Source organism: Polyergus mexicanus, unplaced genomic scaffold (genome assembly GCF_030449975.1).
Source record: "Polyergus mexicanus isolate NDT 795.1 unplaced genomic scaffold, iyPolMexi1.0 SCAF_7, whole genome shotgun sequence".
Taxonomy (NCBI): domain Eukaryota; kingdom Metazoa; phylum Arthropoda; class Insecta; order Hymenoptera; family Formicidae; genus Polyergus; species Polyergus mexicanus.
In genome coordinates this window covers 3,313,158-3,335,387 of record NW_027223327.1, presented here as the reverse complement: position 1 = coordinate 3,335,387, position 22,230 = coordinate 3,313,158, and the positions used below count along the sequence as shown (strand labels likewise).

The window sequence follows — 22,230 nt, the reverse complement described above, 5'->3', positions numbered from 1 at the left end:
TGAATAATAATAGGATATCTATATGTTATATATACTTACATCATCTAGCAATTCCAATTCGTAATCATATACTCCTGCACCTCCATAAATACAAACACCGGCTATAAGGATGCCTGGTCTATCAACGGAAAAACAGATAGCATCCGGAGAACCATTACCCGTATTCCACGATCTTGATTGATTTGTTCTCGTGAATCTTGATGGTGTGGTATACATAAGTCTACCACAAGCTGCTTGCAGTTCGTCTTCGTTTCCGCTCGATTGCGCGGCCAATTCGGCGATGACTCGCGCCAATAGATAACAGCAATGAAGAACCAATTCTGGCAGAGATTGAGTCTTTTCTCTACAAAGATTTTTCTTGACCGGTATTAGTATCAGGTCCAGTAGTCTGTCGAGTACTTCGCGGAACGACCAATTTAAAATTTCTTTGCTAGCACTTTCTACTTGGGACTTGTAGCTAATTTGCTCGACTAAAATCGGATATTGATGAGTCTCCGTGGAATTCATCATAAGCAGACCGGCATTGTCGGATGGGCTGAGCTGCCGTTTTACACTGTCGCTGCTATCCATAATGTTGCTCAAAATAGGAAATGTACACCTGAGTCGTATCGTCGAGTTGCACAACGAGGCTAGCACGGCAGAGAGGAGACGATCTTTCGTAGTTGTACCTTGTTCTTTGTCGATCTCCGATAACAATTCGCATAAGGATGTCCATTTGAGATATGCAGTAGGATAAAACGCGTGATAACAAGCCACAAACGTCTTGTGACATTCGTCCAATATACTGCTCGTCATCTTATTTCCCAAAGTATTACTGGAATTCTTGTTAGATCGCGTCTTCCCTTTACTTTTTAGAGCGATCGGCAAAGAATCGGACAAGATTTGACGCAGCAATGCCCGCACTTCGCCTATACATTCTGCTAAACGTACCGATTCGGGAGGGCTCTTCTTTACAATGTGATTAGGATAAATTTCATTGGTGTACGTTCTGAGCAATCTTAGACTAGCTTTACTTATGTACACTAAACGCTCCATCTCGAGCAACGCGTGAGTCGATGATGCGATATGAACAGCCACGTCGGTCAGTGACGCTTTCAACGTGTTCCAGCTCCACTGAAGGAGAGATATCAAGGACTGAAAACATTCTTTCGTAACAGTCCTACTAAATTCCTTCTTTAGAACGTAGATCGGTTCTATTTGATCTCTCTGTCTGTTCGATGTCTGATTTTCGGGTGTGACAACACGATATAATAATTGCGGAATTTGACCGGCATTAACATCGGTGCCGTTGTTAGATCTTTTAGACGATTTAAAATAAAACATCACCTGATCTTCAGCCGTGACTACTCCTTGCCCACCGGAACCGCAATCGCTGGAAGGTCCGCCGACTTTGGCCCACGCCACATACCATCTGTTTGCTTGCAAACAAATCGGATCGTCGAACAGAATCGAATATTTCTGTCTTGGGCCGCATTCATATGGGATTTCTTCTGTCTCCGCGAGAAGCTCTCCATCGTTCTCTTGATCTCCACCGTCCATTCCGATGTCAAAGAGCTTTATCTTCGCGGTATATTCACCTCGACCGCCAAATAAACCATATCCTCCTAATATAATATCCGTATCCGGCATAAATCTAATCGCTTCGATCGAATGAGCAGAATAACCCCATCCTCCCCCGTGACTTTCAAATCTGCTGACAGTGGCATAGTCCTCGCGGCTGTAAACTTTGCCATGTGTTGACTGATGACATTCGCTTTCTTCGACTATTGATAAGTTCTCATCCTGAGCCTGCGTCAATGTATCCAAGCAAGCTAATAAGTGCATCGCTGCTTGAGAACGCGTTACAAAACAAGTCGAAATAACCGGAAGCGCCAAGCCTGGATTGAGTATGGATGCTTCCAAACTAGGTATCGTCCGAGCTTCCGTCGATATTATGTTATACAAGCTTATTTCATTATTCATCGAATTGAAAGTCCAAATAACGTTATACAAGGGATCCAAACACGCCGCACAATTGTTGAAATCAACCTGATCCGCACCGTTATAACTGTTGCATGTGCCGTCGCGTTTACTTATCACCAAACTCTTGAAAGAATTCGCGTGCTCGTTTTGATGAGGTATTAAAATAATACAATTCTTATTCGCCATAACAGTACTTCTCGTCAAACTAATGGAATTAATTTCATCTATCTTAACATAAGTTTGATCCCCGGCGGCGCCGATCCACGTCGCCCGTCTGCCCCATCGAGGACCGATATTCGGAACTACGTTTGGAAAACTGTGCCACGGTTGGGACCGATCAACGCGACGATTTGCCTGAGAACTAATGTTCGTAGATTCATTCTGATCGTTCCACCAATTCATGCCAAGTTGTCCCTTTTGATACCCACCGAAAGTGTAAATTTCACCCTTTGACGTGAGTATAACGGTATGATTGCTCCCAGCAGCTACCTGGGTAGCGATAGTCGGCAATTTAACTTGAACCGGTCCCGCATGTGCTACCAAATCCCCGACGCCTAATTGACCGTATATATTACTACCAAATGTATATACTTCTCCGTTTTGCAAAAGTAACACTGTGTGATGTAAACCACAGGACACTTGAATCACGGGACTTTCGCTAGGAATGGGAACTCTGGCCGGTGATATACTGGCGATTCTCGCCGCGTCTCCCCGCTCCACATCGCTACCACCGACGGCTTCCTCGACCGCGAGATTACTGCTCAATCCCAATGTAACTTTTTCAAGAAATCCCTTTTGCGCAATACTAGGACCGGCGATACGCTGATTATTCGAGCTCTTGATCTTTACTCCATATTTGACGGTACTTGGTCCTGCTTTACTTCTTTGCCGTTGCTTTATCTCGCCTAATCGTCTCTGCAAATATTCACGAAAATTGGAGCCCGATATGCCGTTGCTGCAACTCTTTCTTGCACACGTGCGACAACATCCACATTCCGCACATCCGCTGTCTCCTTCGCCACATCCGCACTCTTGACCGGGATTCCGATCGGGGCGTATACTACTCAAACATGATATACTGTAGCCGGTACATTCTCTGCATATCGTACAAACCATGCAAACGCGATGCCTCCACTGATGTTGCCCCGGTTGGCACATACCCTTCGTTTCTTCCCAATCCTCTGTAGGATCCACATTCTCTTCTTCCGCTATTATCAGTTCATCTTCCCCTGTACCCATCTCCATCGCAACCACCGACATTTCTTTATTCACGGTATGCACTGTTGCGGAATCACGACCACACTGTCCTTTATTATTTATACCAAAAGTATATAAATGTCCTTTGTTAGTTAATGCAGCGGCATGAGCTTTTCCTAACGATACGCGAACTATACACACGTCCCTTAAATCGGTAACTAATCCCGTCACTGGATCGCTATGTAGTGTATCTTTGCCAAACATTAATAGAGAACCGTCTTTTGTAACTAAAGCGGTAGATCCATTATTGCAAGCGGCATCAACGATAAACTGACCTTCTACTTTTGCCATTTTCTTTGGTTTTACCGGTTTTGGTTGCCTACGAGCTTTATCTAGAATAAAATCAGTAATTTTATTAATTTTTGTTATTATAAAACAAGTTATCTTTTTTTATACAACAATAAACTTACTACTATCTCCATCTTCTCCACGTCTAGCAGTACCAATAAAGAATACAGAACCATCCTCCATGACCATTACGACATGTTGACCATCATGGCCTGCTGCAAAATGGGCAATTCTTGGATTTTTAGGACCAAAGGTAAGCTCTAACCATCTATTAGGTCTTGTATTACTCTTCATGCCTAGACAAGTTCCTTTTCCACTATATAATAACTGTAAAAGATGATAGATTAACATACTACAAACTAGATATATAACATGTAATATTGAAATACATTGAACAATAACATTTTTGGAAACATTTCTCACATGATACCTACTTTTCCAGACACTGTTTTCAGTAAACCAAATTCTTTTCCTGCTGTAACTATCGCAATTTCATCATCGCATCCCGGGTTCAAAGTATGTATCGTTTGTTCTTCGTCAAATGACGCATATCCAAATATATCCACACATTTCCTTGCCAATTTCAGTGGCAATTCAGAAGCAACCGTTACAGGATTACTCAGTGTATTTATTGTACGCACTACAAAGCCTTCCTGTTAAGAGAAGATAAAGACAAATTAATTATATAAATATCTCAAACAATAATACAACAATAATGTATGTATATATATAGTCACAATAATTACATCTTTGCCTGCTGTTATCATTCCTAAATTTTCGCCATCAGAGAACATGACAGAAGATGACCAATCTTTTCCTTCCAACACAGCAATGCCTGTTACTATAAGCGTTTCTGCATCAATAATTAATAATTCACTCTGTTTTCTTGGTGCGCATTTGAAGTATAACGAATTCTGTAAATAGAATTTTGTATAAGAGATACACATTATATATATTATTGTATAGTTAAACATATTAATGAATAACTAACATTAGCATAACCAAGCCATCCTGTTTCTGTTGGATAAAAATCTGCTTTATGTATGTATATATGCCCCCATATTGTACCACCATGGCCACTTCCAATTTTCAACAAACCACGAGATGTATGCAAATATAAGTACTTTCCATCGCTCACAAAACTACGTTCATTCAATATCATATTGTTCATCTCATTTGGTAACTTAAGCGTAGAGGTATATATCTTCGAACACTTGGGAACTCCATATGTAATCCAATCTGGTCTTATGAGTTTACCTAACAAAATAGCATGAACACTTCTCTGTAGAGACGTTAGCACACATGGCATCTGAAATACAAAACTAATTTTATAATATACTATATTATATTATATGGCAAAATAAATGTTATAATAATATCTGTACAAGATACCTGAATATTTTGTATCGCTAATGCTCTAGGAGACATAAGTAGAGCTGCTATTGCTGCTAGCAGGCGCCCAGTATCTCCTCTAACAACAACAAGACTCAACAAACATGCACAAGCAACGGCTGTCAAATGACTGCCATCATTGGCTGCGGCTGATTCAGGACCATGAGATGTTGCAAGATCCAGTAATAAGTCAAATAATGGATCTAGAAATGGATTATTAAAAAACATTTAAAATTTGTCAATTTATCAAATTTAAATCTTAATATTCAAAGATACAAACCAATAACGTCGTCTGGTTCAGATTTGAGGCCTTCTGGTAGTTGTCCTTGTAAAACATCTAATAAAGCCGATAACGCTTTTGTACATAAGATTGGATCAATTGTTCTACTTTCGCGCATCAATGTAAAAACGCTTCTTAAACCAATACCTACAATCTTTATCAAAAAAGATTTATATTATACATATATTATGTTACATATATCTTTATCAAAAAGATATATATTATAGCTATACATGTACTATTTACAATATTACAATACAAATTTGGCATAATTAAATATCGTAACAGTAGTACATATAAGCTAATATAGATATTAAACAAGTGTAGAATTTTTTTTTACCTTTGGTAAATTCTGTATAGTTGATATTCTATCTTCATCATCACTTTCTGTATCTATAGTGTCACTAAGATCCGGCGATGGAGAATTACAGTTTGATGTTCTATAAACTTCACTCGACAATTTTGAATGTTTTTCTAGAATAGCATTTCTTGCACTAGCAAACACAGCAAATGCTGAGGCATTACAAGATGTTTCTATCTCTGGTAGATTATTATAATTTAATTCTCCATTTAAATCAATCTAAACACATATAAAGAATGTCAAAATCTATTTTACCCTAATCTAGAGAAGAGAAACGAGATTGTGACCATTATAATTGCTAATACCTTTTTCTTGTCCCTTTTACGAACAGTTTTATGTTTTTTACATTTTCTCCATTCTCCCTTATTCCTATAATATAATATTATTATAATTTAATTCTTCATTTTAATTAATCCTTAAAATACAAATATATGTCAAAATATATATGAAAAATATATATACAGCGCAATAATCACACACAAAATTTTATTATAATTACATGATAAAATAATTAATGTTTTATTATAAAGTATAATAATAATTGTACATATATGATATTATTACAAAAAAATTTCTGTTTATTCTTTGTAAACAATTTGTGAGAGAATAAGTCATTCCATATATACGACTAAAACTTTTAATAATATAAGCAATCAAGAGCAAGAAGATTCATAATCTCAAAAATGAAACATATTGAAATGTCTAAATTAAGAATAAATAAACAAGAAAAAAAATAATCCTCAATAAACAAAAAATTAGAGGTTACACTCTAAATCGATAAAACGCGTCTATGACACGTTTAATTAACGCCACTTTATCAATAAAGAATTTTATTCAACCAGAAATGAAATTATTTAATTCTTTTGAATTATCAACCAGGAGTTGACAACCGGAAAGCCGATCAGCGGTAAAGTCACCGCCGATCGCGTCGAGTAAACAAATCATAAAAGAGGTTATATGCCTAAACATTCGAGAATCGTACCTTTGCGTCTCGGTATTTTTGAAGAGATCGTAAAAACACTTGGCATAGTTTTCAGGATCAGGCAACAGCCTCTCGTTTTCCCCGGACACCATGATTCGCGGAAAATCCTCGGCGTATATGAGTCACCAAGTCATTTTCCAGATACTATTGATCGTTGACTATCCGTCTAGTCGTCTTCTTCCCATACGATGACATTACCGCATCCCGGAATTCTGGAAAAAAGATATTTCCGTGGACGCGCGACGTCTCCGTAAACGCGAACCACAAATCTCTCGCGATCGGCCGGCGTTTTACTCCCGTAATTATCTCTTAGCGTGATTCAAAAGTGAAACCTCTTTCGCTCCGTTTCGCGTGTGTTGACGGACGTACCGCGAGTACACTTTTGGCGCGACTTCGATAATCGAAGCGATAACCGCGATTCGGCGCCAACTTCGTAAATAAGAGTGCATACGTCGTCGCACGCGACAGATTGACAGATGAATATTTCAACGTGGACGCTAAATGTCAAGCACGTCGCATACTGCGCACACATGCATATATATATATATATATATATATATATATATATACATACGTCATACGTATATTTAACGAAAACCGAAACATTTTACGATAGCGTCCTATCGCTATAGGAAATCAAATCCTATATATATTATTTACGTCGTATAAACACGTCATATACATAAGGAGCGTATATTTCCTTACGTCAGAGGAATGTTTATTATAACATGTTATAGGCCGCAGATATAAACAGAGAAAAGATCGTAATGCAAAACATATTAATCGAAAATATTTTCATAAGAAATCTGTAGAAGAAGTTTAGAGTTTATCTGTATATAGTTCGCGGGCAGTCGGTTCTACGAATGTCAATATTACTGTGTCTAAATGTCAGGGACGTTTTTTTTTCGTCTACTCTAAATAAAACGAGAAGAATTGGTAATCTTTTTCATAGTACACACACACGCGCCAATTAATTTATTATCGTGTTCGATGGGAGAAATGATGAAAAGGTGATCTCGATTTATGGAAAATATCAACTTTCGTTTACGCGTGCGTCTCACACCGAATACAAAATGCGATACGGCACAATCTACACGAGATTGTCCAGGGAACAATTCGATAACGTGTCACGTCGAGATTAGGGGAGCCATTCGCGTAACCCTTACAAAGTATGAACAGAAAGTACTTACTGCCGTGGAGCGCGAAACTGACAGAGTAATATCGAATAGGATAAAATATACACATTCCGCATTTTGTGTTCTATATGATGAAATTATTGTTGTGATAGATTATATCGAAAACACATAACCTCAAAGACGAAGAATCTCAATTCGATTCTCATTTCTAATTAAATACCGAAGAATTCTGTAATCATGTGATAAAGTGATATATATAATTATTTTTTAAAGAAATTGAAACATACACACGATTCACATTTTTATAAAGATACTAAATAAAATAAATTGAATATGTATATTGTTTCATGAAATGTATCTTGTTTTTACATGAAATCTTTTTTTAATTTTCTATTGACAGACTAGCAAGGAGGAAGCACGCATGATTAAATAGATGTAGTTACAAGCTGAAAGGCGGATTGTAATGAATACGATTTAAAATGTGCAACACTTGCGTTTAGTTTGCATTTAATTACGAAATTGTAATGTTAAAGTGATACGAAGCAGATAAAAGTATGCTTATAATAGAATATCATCTATATATGGTAAAAGGATATGACTTGTCATGATATCATCCTTTCGGTGAGTAACATTAATCTTGAATTGTATGTTTTGCGAAACAGTATTAGTTATTTTCAAGTTGTTTATTTTCAGCCTAGTCAAATGCAAGATTTGATAGTACGCTTGTATCACTGTTCTGTAAATGTAACTTAAACAATAGGTAATAACACGGTAAAGTTATTATTGCAACAAACTTGTGGGAATGGGCAATTGTTTGTGTAAAGATTCTCCAGAGCTTGAGACATACGGCAGTAATAATCATGCACAAACTCAAAATACCATATTACCAGAACCAAACATAAGTTTGGTTTCATCTAGCGATTCAGCATCTTCTACTTTTAAGTTTCCTACATCGGCAAACATTGACAAACTTGTATTAGAAACGCTCGGAAGTCTTGATACTCTGGTAGATAAGTAAGTAAAAGATATTTCATAATACATGCAAATGTACAATATTTTTTTTCTATCTTTTAATGTGGATTTATATGTACACATTTAGCGATCATGAACCACCACCAGCAATGTTAAAATTGAATGCTATTGCGGACAAGGAAGATGGTTGGATACAAGTAGTTAGCTCTATGGTCAACGTTATTCCAATGCACAATCCATTAGGACCTTCTGTTATAATATTACTATTAGACGATTGCCCTTTACCTTCAAAGGTTGGAATTTATTTATATATTATAAAAATCAAAGCTCTCAAATAGCAGTAATAAAAATAATTATTTCTTCATACGATAGGACTCTGTGCTACGATTATCACACATGTTTCAATTATCTCAAAGATTTGGACAAATACAAATTACAGCTACACAGCAACGCAATATATGTGTCGTACTTGGTTGCATCGCAGAGAAACTTGCTGGTCCTAGTAGTATAGCAATATTATCTGAGGCCACTTTAGATTACCTTGTTTCAAACTTAGTATGTTAAATTTTATATTTGATTGATTTTAAAATATCCAATAAAATATCCATGTCAATTATTTTCAACATAATTTTATTTTTTTCAGCGAGACGATATTGAACCTTATGTAATGTTATATTCTTTAATAGCTCTAGAAAAATTTGCACAAACAAGTAAGCAAAATACAAAATAATTAAATGTTCCCATTTTTCATTTTAATCAACGTGCAACTAATGCATTAATAAATCAACAGGTGAAAATAAGGTAACTATTAAGAAACGCCTTATCTCAGAAAAACAAAATCCATTGTTAGAATTGGAAAAATGGGCCACGGAAACACATTATGTACGTCGTCAAGTTGGTTTCTGTGCACAATGGTGTTTAGATAACTTATGTAAGTATAATCAGCTCAGACTCTCTCTCTAAATGTACTATGATTAACTTGTATCATTTTATAAATAATAATGTATTTAATTCATTTTTGTTAGTCTTGATGGAAGGTAGAAAATATTCTCACGATTCGGTCGACGTGACGGGTATTAATGTAATGTTAAATACAAAGGATGTAAGCGAGTACCTGAAAATATCACCCAATGGTTTGGAGGTAGATATTCTGCAATACTATATCTTCCCGAAATTAAATGTTTATTAATGTTTTATTATAGTCATTTTAATCGAATGATAATCTATTGTCATTTCAGGCACGATGTGATGCCTATTCATTTGAAAGTGTACGGTGCACATTTCAAGTAGATTCAGGGATATGGTATTACGAGACATTGATAATAACTACAGGAGTGATGCAAATCGGATGGGCTACAAAAGATAGCACATTTCTAAATCATGTAAATGATTTGTATCCATATTTCAGAATATTTTTGATAATTTATATAATTATTGAAAATAGTATTTTAATCTCTATTATTAAACGTAACAATTTTTATCATTTTATACGCGGGTACATAACATTATTTTTGATTTTTCGATATTAGGAGGGATATGGTATAGGAGATGATGAATTTTCTTTGGCCTATGATGGCTGTCGCAGACTGATTTGGTATAATGCACAAAGTGAAAAATTTCATGACAGACCATGTTGGAAATCTGGTGATATTCTAGGTTGTTTATTGGATTTAAATAAATTAGAGATAATATTTTCAATCAATGGTGTACCTCTTAAACCGTGCATTCAAGTATTTAAAACAGTAAGGTACGTATCTACTTTTCTTTAATGTCACATTATTCAATTTTTCCAAAGATTCAAATAAGACTACTTATCAAAAATATTTATGAATATTTTTAGGTCCGGATTCTTTGCAGCAGCTAGTTTCATGTCATTCCAACAATGCCTATTTAACTTTGGAAATGTACCTTTTAAATATCCGCCTACAGATCGAGAATTTCAAAAATTTAATGATTATGCTACATTGAAACCAGAAGATAAAATCATACTTCCCAGACACATATACTTAGACCAATTGCGAAGACTTAGTGTTAGGGAAGATTCTTGTACATTATGTTTTGATCAAAAGGCATCAGTAAGGTTACTGCCATGTAACCATAGGTAATATATAATTGTACTTAAATTTTTGAATTATATAAATTTCTATGATAATGTAATGCAATAATTGATTTTTATTTTTATAGAGGATTTTGCCAAAGGTGTTCGAAACAGTTGATTGAATGCCCAATGTGTAGAGCTACTATTGAAGAAGTAGCCTCAGATAACATATGACATCAATCGTATCATATCAATAATATTTTCTTTCATTACTTCTCCTATATCATGCAATTTTCATGGCATTGTCTCGAAATAATAATTATACTGAACAGTTTGTGTTACGTATTGCATACAGTTATCACATGTCACATATTTTTCTTGCGATATAATTCATTAATAAATAAAAATTACAAATTAATTATAGATAAGAGAATTTTACGATGATGTATTACAAAAAAGATTTGAACAAGTTTTTGTTCTAAAAGTCAAAGGACTCTAAGCGTAAACAAATGTTTTATTGAAACAAAGCATCATCTTGGAAACACTTTTCCATACTTCTCCATACTTTTTCTACTATATAGATTTATAGAAAAGCATTGTTTGTGATTTTTAAATATGATTATCCTCAAGATATTAAAATGATGTATATAATTGAATATACATTATATAAATATGACTAATGAAGAGAGAAGCAAATAGATGAAAAAAAAAAGAAAGAAATAGATGGAAGAAGAGCATAAATCAGAGAGAAAAGCCTTTATTTAAAAAAAAGTTATGTTCTGTTGGCACTTTCAAATTGCCTATATTTTAATAATGACTGAATCAATCAATTTTTTTTAAAGAGATTATTTGTGTTCACTCTTTTTCTCTAATTTAATAATTTTTTCTATTAGAATTATATACAAAAAGTTCAAATTATTTGCAAACTATTTAAATTTTTATTTAATAAGTTACGCAAGTAAACATAACTATAGCGATGTAATGTAAATTTATCTTTAAGAAATTGTGAAATATTGATATAATATATATTACGCTAAGATAACACATACATTCGCATACATACACATATATTATATTCTTGGGATGATATAAAAAAAAATTAATGTTTTATCATATACATGTATTTTTCAAACATTTTTTTATAAAGTCTTATTTTTGTTATCAATTACCTTTCCCATTATTTTAGCGTAATTCCTATATGTCTAATAAAAAAGCAATAATTTTCCAAACAAATATGAATGATAAATTGACTCACCAGCCGTTGCACTGCCATAGTATTACTACTGCGTTATTTATCATGTCTATGTGTTCCTAAAAATTAAATTAAAATATAATTAATATATTATATGTCAAAATGGGGATATTTTGCTAAATATTCTCTGCATTTATTTGAAGAATTAAAGTTTGATTTATATTTACTTTTTTTGATGGAACATATATGTATATATATAAATTTGATTTTCTCTAAATTAACATTTATTTGATATTATTTTTATTGTTAGCATTTTCTTTACTTGTTTTTACTTGCAAACAATATTTATCCTCTAAAACTTAATTTCTCAATAATTTTATTGATATTTTAAGTAAAAATAAAGACACTTTTGGAACAACGGTTGTGCGGAGTTTACTTGATAGAATTGTCGCACTATCAACGAAATTTATTATATTTAGGCATAATATGACTGTTACAGGATCATCTACATATTTTACACGTTTATTTGCAGACAATATTTAGCATTGGCAACTTAATTTCTCGATAATTTTATTAATATTTACTTTAATCAGATTTGGAGCTACGGTCGCGCGGAGTTCGCTTGATGAAACTGACGGAATTGTCGGATCATCGATGCGATATACAGTATTTACGCACAGTAAGACAATCGCTCGATTCTTTTCTCGGTATTTCTGATACTACACGCTTATTTGTAGGTGATATTTATTCTCGACAATGTTATTAATACATTTAATAAGACTTGGAGTCGTGTTCGCGTCGAGTTCAACGGAGTAATCGTATTATGGACGCGATATATCGTATTTGCGCATAATATAACAGTCGTCCGATATTTTTCTCGGCATTCCCGGATTCTACGTGCTACTCTTACAATCGATATTTATTCTCAATAACTTACCAATCGTTTCATGATGCTCGATCGATGATGAATCGATCCTCACCTCCTCACCACTGTTTCGTCGTCATCACGCCCGCCAGAAAATATCTCAATATCTCAATATCCGGTTCCGTTAGGGATTCGATTCTGTAATTCCGAGTTTAAAATATATGAAACAAATATGGTTGCCATGACGTCATTTGCGCGGTAATTTTTAAACGTAACGTTAGCACATGTATCGTAATATAAAGTGCGAATATAAAAATAATGCGTTTTATATTTGATATGTATTTACTTTAACATCAGGTTCATTTTTGATATACATATGCATTGATATCACGCGTTTATATTCAGTGTACAAATATATGTTAGTGTCTTAGAAATGCGTTTCGCGACAGCCATATTTGAATTAGTACTCGGAATGTCGGAATCGAACCGTAGCGTTTTAAGGAAATTGGAAGTCCAGTTTATATCGTTTCCGCTTTCGTCTACGATGCATGACGCGCGCGATCGGCGTCGGGACGATTATAATGCGGATATAATCGTGAGATATAATCGAATATCGGGAGTGTCGAAGTAACAAAAATAATCGTTCGCAGTGATGGTTAAATTATTATATATTACAGTGTGCGAGTACGCGTGATATTAACGAGTCAAGAATCGCTCGTCTCGTCGCATCGATTTTCCTGAAAATAACGATCGTTTGCAAGTAAATCGTATCGGGAGTGCCGAGAAAAATATCGGACGATCATTTATTATACGTAAATACGAGTATCTCGTGCCGATGGAGCGAATATACGACGATTCCGCGAAGTGAAAATCCGCGCCATCCGAGCTCGAAACGTTATTGAAAGGTGAAAATATTCGTAAAAAATTAATTTATCATTGCCTAAAAATAAATACATAACGATAAAAGTGCCTCGAGACAATTTTCGGGCTATCGTCGCATCATTCAAAAGTACTGTATCATCTCGTCGATGATACGTACTTCTTGTGTCGAGTGAAATTGCAGCGAGTCCAGCTTTAAAGAACGTTTAAACATTTCGCGATATCGATAATCTAAGTTTGCGCGCGAGAATCGAAAGACTCGTATCAATCGATCATGCGAAGTGACAGCTAGTTGAGCGCGTGGCCGCGAGAGCGCGCCGCAGTTTGTTGCAAGATGGCGGGTGAGTGAGTGCCTGTGGACGGGACGAGGCTGCTCCGAAAACACGAGGGATTTTCCGCTAACCCGTGGTGTTTGTGGGTTTCAGATATATCCTACATCCAGACAGAGGATCTAGAGGATCCGGACGAGGGTGAGTATTCTGTTAGCGCGGACCCGCCATTACATTACCAAGGTATCGTCGTCGCACGCACGCGACGACGATACCTCAGGCTCGCTCGGCACGGCATCCGTTCCTCGCTCGACGTATACTCCACTCTCGGAGTCAACCCGGAAATGTTCCGGAGTCACGTGCGCGCGTGATCGCGACGTTGCGTGGCGGGACGAGATAAGTCGGGCGTCTCGAAGCGCGCGATCTCACGCCACGGGCTTTCGAGGTTAGGTCGATAGGTCGGGGCGCGCGCGCGACCGGTCGCGACGCGAGACGGACGAGTCGCGAGGATATTCGACGCTTCGCGAGGAGCATCGCTCCGGCGGGATGGCTACTCCGACACGCGTGCCGTCGAGATGTGCGTGACGCGCGTTCTACGTCGAGATCACGGGGCGGTTCTCGCCGGGCGTGAGGGGGCGCTGACGGAACGCCGCGCCGCACGCGGTGTTTATCTCGGTCGCGGCGCGAGAGAGAGAGAGAGAGAGAGAGAGAGAGAGAGAGAGAGAGAGAGAGAGAGAAAGTAAGACGAACCGTGGCGGCCGGTGACGAGAGGAAAATATGCGTTTCGTCGCGTTGCGGTGGCAAGGAACGTTATTCGAAACAAGATCGTGCCGAGCATTCTTCGAATAACGGCGCGATGCTCGCGGGTCAGCAATCGTCTGCGATTAGCGTCGCGAATCTTGGCGTTATCAGTGGCGCCGGATCGATAATGATCTTGAGAGATTTTGTACGGCGCCAATTGTACACTTGACATTTATTAGATGTTGATTAAAAATATTCCAATTCGAGTTTGTTATTCGAGGAAATTGATACGTTTGAATGATAAGTCGCCCCGTTATTCCGAATTTGAATCTAGCTTTTGAAAATTTTAGTCTTAGGATATAATTTTAACGAATTGAATATTCAATGCTTTAGTTATGCCGGATGTATCTCACATCGATTGTCATATTTTGTATTTAAGATTAAATATGAGAATAATTTTTAAAATATAAATTTAGCAAAATTATAACCGATTATAGGTATTTTAATCTTTGTTAAAAAAATAATCGAGGAATTCAAATTTATAGATAAATATTTTGAGTAACGCCACTAATTGCGACCGGCAGTTGCAACGATGCAACAGACGTTTTATAATTGTCAGACGCAGTTAGACGGGATTATAATTAAACGGTTAAATGGCACGACTATATTCTCGAGTATCGTTGATAATTGCGAGCGACAGTTGCGACGATGTCGTAGATTATAGATAAAAACGGGAACCGAGAGTATAATTGATATACGAGACACGTATGGATGCCATTATAACTGAAAACGCGTAATAATCGTCCACTGACGTTTAAAATACAGTGTATTTGAAACGTAGAAGGTCCCAAGTCACGAAGAGTGGCGGCATCTCGAAAGATTAAAGAAAACGGAGCGGTTCCTTCTCCTCTATCTTCTCGAGGTTACTGATCTCGGGTTTCTCTTCTATCGTCTATTCGCGAGTGCCATCTGTCGTAAATAGGGCCGTACCAGGTCGACGATTTTCTCGGAGAACGCGTGTGTCCCGAGAATCACCTCGAACCCGAGACACGAAAAACATTCAAAATACGCGAGATCGGATTTCGCTTCTTGCGGCGAATATACGTAATGTAACGAACGTCGTATTTATCTCGGATCCTCCTTCTCCGTTTCTCTTCGCGTCATCCTCGCGAGTATCTTCCCCGTCGTCGATCGAGCTGGTCCTCTCTAGCCGCCTTTATCTTACGTTCCAGAGACCGTTTATCAGCTTCGCCCCGTTTATATTTCTAAGCGTGTCTAGATAGAGAGAAGTATATATTCGGATCAGTAACCTTTTCCCCGATGCTCGAGCGTGCCCGGATCTAGAGATCGGGAGGATGTTGTTTCGTGGAACAGGCATCACTTTGCGAGTCCAATCGTGAATTATTTAATTTTATTTCTGTGCTCGTACAATATAATGTGATTATATTGTATAAATAACATACTTTACACGTAAAATAACGGTTGAAATTTTAAATTCTGATTGATTAGCTGAAAGCTCTCCAAGTAAACGAGGAAAAAAAAAATTTTTTTTTTATTTAAAACAGAAAAACAGAATTATTATTAATAAGATTTCTTAATTAATCATCGTCAATTTTGTCTCTGATTATTATATCATTTAAATCGCCGCAATATTTCAGTTTGAACGAAAATTTATGGGATTTTTCGATGGTGCTATGCGGCAATGACTATGGCAGCCATGGTAACTGCCGGTAATCGATCGCGATTATGCAAATTATTTGGTAACTGGCCGTGACAGCTACTACATTAGACGTTTCTCGGGCATCGATGACCTTTGTTTTTCATTCTTTTAACGAAATTGTCGCGATCGCTCACGCCCTTTTTTTTTTAACTTTCACGTTTATCTCTCGTTTGTTCTGACAAAATATTTAGAAACGACAAAAAAAGAAGTAAATTTAGTTATCTCTAACGATTTAATCAATTCTACTTTTACAGATAATTCTTTACGGATCGATAATTTATCGAATTCTACTTGTAGGCAGAAATCTTCTTAAAAAAAAAAAAAATAATAGGAAATAATATGTAATATTTTTACATTTACAGAGATAATTATATAAAAATATTTTTATATTTAGAAATAATTGTAAAAATATTTTTACGTTTACAAATAATTGTAAAGAATATGTCAAACGCCGTAAAATATTGTAGATAGCAAAATCGTGAATCGATATAAATCAGTTGTGATCTTAAAATGACGACAGATCATTACAATGAAATATCTTGCATTATTTCGCGTTCGTTTCTACATGATTTTAATTCGCAAAATATATATCCCTTAATTTGATTCATGAAGTTTTTATATAAGCTCCTCTTTCACAAACGTCTCGTCGGATGGGATATCTTTTTCTTTCCACCGCGTAACGTCGACTTTATCCGACCGGACATGAGGATGGATAAGAGGGGCGACAGACACGGCGAAGGGGGAAAGGGGGAGGGAGGGGGGGGGTAGGGAGAGAAGTATACGGGGTATAGAACGAGTATAGGCGGATGTATAAAGAAACTTTAATTTCTTGGCATTGCGTGAAGTTCCTTGCCCTTTCAGCCTTTTCGGTTCGGTGGTCTGTTTTTGATAGGAAGACTACGACGTCGTCTAGACGCAGAACGAGAGGGGAGGGGGGGGGGGGTTACCTCGGCTTTTATAATCGCAACACAAAACGCACCCCTTGACGTGCTCGAACGCAAAAATACCAGTTTTCTTCCCTCTTTCTTTTCCTACTGTCTCTCTTTCTCTCTCTCTCTTTTTTTCCCGTGCGCGCGCGCGCGCGTGTATGTCAGCCTTTTACTATTCTTTCGTTGTCGCCCTTCCTATACCCGCGTATAGGCGCGTTACATTAAAATGATTTATTCACCTTATTAAATTCGCATTCGAGACTAGCTAAATATGCGGAGTAGACATCCCGCCGTATCGCAAAACCGGACTCTTGCCACCCTTTCGAGACGACGAACTTCGCGACGCGTTTGTACACTTCTTTCTTCTCTCGCTTTTTATTTATCCTTGGAATCTCGCGGTGGATCGTTATCGTGATCGACACCTGTTTTAATTCTCTCAGAAACTATTTTTTAATATAAATGAAACAGCAAGTTTATCGTTATATTTGTTTAAAATCCGTTCGTACGTCAGTTAAAGCTAACTGAAACCTGCAATTTAAACTAAATTTCTCTTTCCAAAAAAGCTATATATGGTAACTAAGGAAAATTAATAACGGTAGACAAATATTTTAAGTTAATTTTAATCAATATTTTTATATATATGAAAGCAATGTTTTATTAAGTTTATATATAATAAATCTCATTCTCTGCTTTACAAAAAAATAATACTGGACAAATAGAAAAATAGAAACATTTGTAAATTTTGCATTTTATTACGCAATACGCAATCAAACTTTTTTTTTTCCACAAAGTAAACATAAGTGTCCCGCCTCTGAACTAGTTAAATACGAATAATTTCGAATTGATATAATAAAAACTAGGGTATGTCAATATGGTCGATTTGGTCCATCATCAGCGTCGCGATCGAATCGAGCCGAGCCAAGAGGTGGCGCCGCCTCTCGTCGAAACGGACGATCGAATGGCGGCCGATTATTACATGACATTCCTCGAATACCATTCCAATCTCTCCTTCATCTCCTCCCGCGGTCCAACCAGAGTCTTCCACCCTCTCCTCTCCCTTCCTCTTCTCCGGCTTGTAATCTCCCCTTCTTTCTCTCGGGTTCACCCTTTTTACGTCTTCTCGTTGTAGAGGACGCGCGAGCCTTCTACAGGCACAAGTGACTTCGACATCGAAATAGACGATACAAACGATAAACACTTCTTTCTTTTAGGAATCCTACATTAATCCTTAAGAACTCGCTCAATATGATTCAATACGAATAATTTATTTTTGTTTTATATTATTTTATACGTAAAAAATATAATAAATGTTAGAGAGAGAGAGAGAGAGAGAGAGAGAGAGAGAGAACTTTTGTCACATTTGTATAATCTTGTATTAAATCTATAAATTTTATCGACGATTTTTATTATTAAGTTTATCTAGAAAAAAAGGCACTTACTGTAGATAATATATATTTATGCATTTTTTTGTATACATGAATATTCGATTTTAAATATCTAGATTCATATAATCGTAATTAAAAAGGCGTATAGAATTTTAGAAATAGACCCTAGGCATTTTTTTACATCGTTAAAACGCTTATGTGGCTCGAAGTAATAGAAGAGAAGGGACGTTATATATATTTCTTTCTGAAAATTTTTTATCCTAAAATGTTCACGAGACTAATTTGAAGAGTATTTAATATATCTTAGTCTTTGATTTATGCGTGTCCGCGTTTTGCGACGAAGCGAAATTGAGCATCGACCGCGCCCTTACGAGAGAGAAGCATGCGATACAAGTGATATTTTGGAAAAAATATGAAAAGAGAATTAAATACGCACTTTGCCACATTAATCCATTTTCAGAAAATTAGACGTTACATTCTTATTTTTCATTGTCACATTTGTTGCTAATTTATTGCTAGATTATCCGATATTGAATTAGAATTTTCCGAAATACAATTTTCCTTTATATTCATCGTTGATATGAAACGAAAATCAGATAGACAGCGTTAATCAGTCGTAATTTGCTTTAACGCATGGAATACGGAAATACTTGGTATAAACTAAATCCCGATAATTGATTTAAAACTATTCGTTCGTTATCGAATTAATTATACCGATGTATTTCGATTCCATATTTCTCTCTGTACGATCCGCGCCTCGTCTAGTTCGGTTTTTCGCACAATATTGACGGCAGCTTCCCGAATTCGTTCTCTCGAGAGCAGCCCCGGGGGCCGACGACGAGCACTGTGAGAAATATCGATTCACGGCCGTCTTCTATTCTGACTGTAATAGCGCGACGCGAACCTCCCGAAGAAGGACGCTGCCCGACACCCTGTTGCGAAGGGGGAGAGGGACGGAGAGAAAGGATAGAGGCCGTCGGTAGTGAAGATAGTACGATTTCTCGTAAAACCACGAGAGCGAACCCATTCATAAAGACGAAACCGTGACTAACGAGCAAGGAGACAAACAGCTTCGGCTCTCGTCCATCCCTTTCTGCCTTCCATCTTCGCTCTTTTCTTTCCCTGCTTTCGCTCTTTTTTCTCGGTAGAGTTATTTTGCCATTATTTTATACGCCAGTCATTCGAACGCGTGATATGTACTTTTTTTCTATCTATCAGTTGTATCGTTTTCACTTTTGCGTGGGTGTAGATAATAAAAAAAAATTATATAATTTTGTGGACAAATCGTAGGTATTTATATAGAAAATTAATTTTTTAGTTTTAGACGAATTTTAAATAGAATTTAATTTTGACAGTAATCGATAGATTTCGCTATAAATACGAAAATAATTTTTACATTTTTATTTTTTTTACAATTCTTATGTTTATCATAAGCGATAGAAATGCAACGTTTGATGTAAAATATTATTCTTGAACGAAAATTTAAATTAAACATATATTTTTATTTCCTAAACTAACAGAAATTATGAAAAGTAAACTAAATGATGCTTATTTGGATTCTCGATAAGAAAATATTCGGTGCATTATTAATCCTTTAAAAGAAAAAGCAATTCTAAGATAATAAGTAAATGGAAAGAGCAATTCTAAGATAATCTATTTACGAAATGAATTTAAAATATGCGTTCTACATTTTTGCCATTTATTCGCGAGCGGTTGGAGACGCATCGGAGCGTATCTACAGATAACATTTTGCTTCTTCTCGGATGCGAAGTATCCTGCTCTACTCCCTTTGAGCGGTTCCTCGTAAGAGAGACCACGAGCAAGAAATGATCACGATCCGCGATCGGACGTACGAGAGCGATGACAAGTAGCAACGAGCACAGGGTCCTTTCTGGTAGAACGCTTCCGCGTTCTGTCACGTGAACCGATCACCGGGAAGAATGCGACATCGCCGATGACAGTGCATCTCTCCTTCTGTCTGTTTCTAGAAGCGCCCGTTTAGGAATCATGCCAATATCATTGTCTCGAACCGCTTGCGATACCGTATAATCGCACACTTTACCGTGAAATTTTCCTTTCCTTCTCTCTCTCTCTCTCTTTCTCGTGTTTTATCTATCTATTATATTTTAGATAATAATCGGTAAATTATGTACGGTATATATTTAAAATAAATATACTTATGAAATTATTGATTAATTTAAAAATAAATTAAAAATATAATCGACTTTGCTTCGGGAAACAGGATAAAAGCGACTTTACCAGAGAAATTTCACGTTGTCGGCGTCTCCAAGTGACATTTTCATCGGTCATTATAAATTCATAGAATTCGAGATTTCGCGTAGATCTTTGCGGAGTACATCGAAACCGTATATTACGTATACGATGTACTTTACCTGATCGACGGGAGTAGGATAGGTAAGCTTCGAAGGGGAAAGTTTTGATTGGGTTACGAGGATCGCTGACAGAGGGATCGATGGATATTCCGGAAACGGAAAAGCTCGATGTAAACGTACCCTCCGCATCCTCCGACCCTACCGTCCCGTTGATCTTTCCTTCTCTCTCCTTTTTCCTTTCCCTCTTTCGTACGGCCTTCGTACGCAACATTCGATGGAAAATCGCCGCCGCTACGGTGGTCTTCTCCTCTCTTTTTCGGCCGGAGAAAGGAAAAAGAAAGAAAAAGAAAAAAAAACAAATTCGCTAATTTTCCATCGCGTACAAGGGCACTGGGACAACCGCTCTGTGAAATCGACGTGCTTCCCCAACTTTGGGCATTCAGTCGCTCATTCGCGCTTCAAAGCGGACGCCGGATCAAAGGTGCGCCTCGACGTTTAAACGTTTACGGACTAAAACCGTCGAACCGCGTAAACCCTCCCATGGGGTGTACCAACGGCATTCCCTCGTGGATAATTTACGATCTGCGACTTTTCTTTTTCTGGTTGACACAGATTCAATCGTACGTACTCTGTAAATCTGGGAATATTTGATAATTTGTAATTTTTATTTCACAAAATTACGGATGCGTTAAATGATATTATTTATCGCAATTATTATGTAATATTAGTTATTTTTTTTTTCAACTCTTATTGTGATTTGATTGCAAAAATGTATCCATGATACTTCCAAAAAAGCCAACACAGACACAACTTGGAGTTATGTTGCTATCGATAAACTTGTGTTGGAGGAGCGACCAATAATTCCATTAATCAAATCTCGAAGAAACGGAGATGGGGAACAAACGGTTCCCCTAATCTAAATAAGAGGCGAACGTGTCGTCGACGCGTGTATGACCGGTGTGTTATCAGGTGCTCTCAGGGAGGAATGAGATAATGACGAAATATGTCGTAACGTATCTTTACTTTCCGCATATACCTTCTTTTTTCCTTTCTTACGGCGTGCAAGTATATGTATGAATACATAGAAAAAGCAATGTAAGATTATGTTTTTGACCTGATGCTTTTATATAAAAAATTAATTAAAATTATTCTAATCCATAAAATTAGACATCTATTGAAATAAGTAATTTTATATGCATCTTATCGATATAAATATTGTAAAGTTTCATCGATAAACAGCGATATTCCA

At 36.6% G+C, this 22,230-nt stretch overlaps 3 protein-coding genes across 7 annotated transcripts in view; 2 read left to right on the top strand and 1 right to left on the bottom strand.

Moving 5' to 3' along the window:
* Hiw (MYC binding protein highwire) overlaps positions 1 to 6,972 on the bottom strand; it is a 175,362-nt gene extending 168,390 nt beyond the window's left edge. Inside the window, 10 exon segments of the mRNA XM_070299067.1 lie at positions 40 to 3,551; positions 3,630 to 3,834; positions 3,942 to 4,160; positions 4,254 to 4,421; positions 4,499 to 4,816; positions 4,900 to 5,102; positions 5,180 to 5,333; positions 5,520 to 5,759; positions 5,846 to 5,909; positions 6,523 to 6,972. Coding sequence (XP_070155168.1) covers positions 40 to 3,551; positions 3,630 to 3,834; positions 3,942 to 4,160; positions 4,254 to 4,421; positions 4,499 to 4,816; positions 4,900 to 5,102; positions 5,180 to 5,333; positions 5,520 to 5,759; positions 5,846 to 5,909; positions 6,523 to 6,614 — 5,175 coding nt within the window. The 5' untranslated portion in view covers positions 6,615 to 6,972.
* Positions 6,973 to 7,231: 259 nt separating this feature from the next.
* On the top strand, positions 7,232 to 11,743 carry LOC138934519 (RING finger and SPRY domain-containing protein 1). 5 transcript variants are annotated; one of them, XM_070298370.1, is made up of 12 exons: positions 7,232 to 7,286; positions 8,059 to 8,279; positions 8,352 to 8,672; positions 8,758 to 8,923; positions 9,003 to 9,185; positions 9,274 to 9,340; positions 9,421 to 9,561; positions 9,656 to 9,771; positions 9,869 to 10,012; positions 10,160 to 10,377; positions 10,471 to 10,731; positions 10,815 to 11,743. In XM_070298370.1, the coding sequence occupies exons 3-12, from the start codon at positions 8,461 to 8,463 to the stop codon at positions 10,900 to 10,902; spliced, it is 1,596 nt and encodes a 531-aa protein (XP_070154471.1). In that variant the 5' UTR covers positions 7,232 to 7,286; positions 8,059 to 8,279; positions 8,352 to 8,460; the 3' UTR covers positions 10,903 to 11,743. The 5 variants fall into 5 exon arrangements, with proteins under 5 accessions (XP_070154471.1, XP_070154470.1, XP_070154468.1 ...); XM_070298369.1 differs by lacking the exon at positions 7,232 to 7,286 and adding an exon at positions 7,293 to 7,458; XM_070298367.1 differs by lacking the exon at positions 7,232 to 7,286 and adding an exon at positions 7,293 to 7,532.
* Positions 11,744 to 13,943: 2,200 nt separating this feature from the next.
* Positions 13,944 to 22,230, top strand: part of LOC138934579 (serine/threonine-protein phosphatase 4 regulatory subunit 1) — a 127,198-nt gene continuing 118,911 nt past the window's right edge. The window contains exon 1 of the mRNA XM_070298498.1: positions 13,944 to 14,074. The gene's annotated coding sequence lies outside the window, so the exon portion shown is untranslated. The remainder of the gene's footprint in view (positions 14,075 to 22,230) is intronic.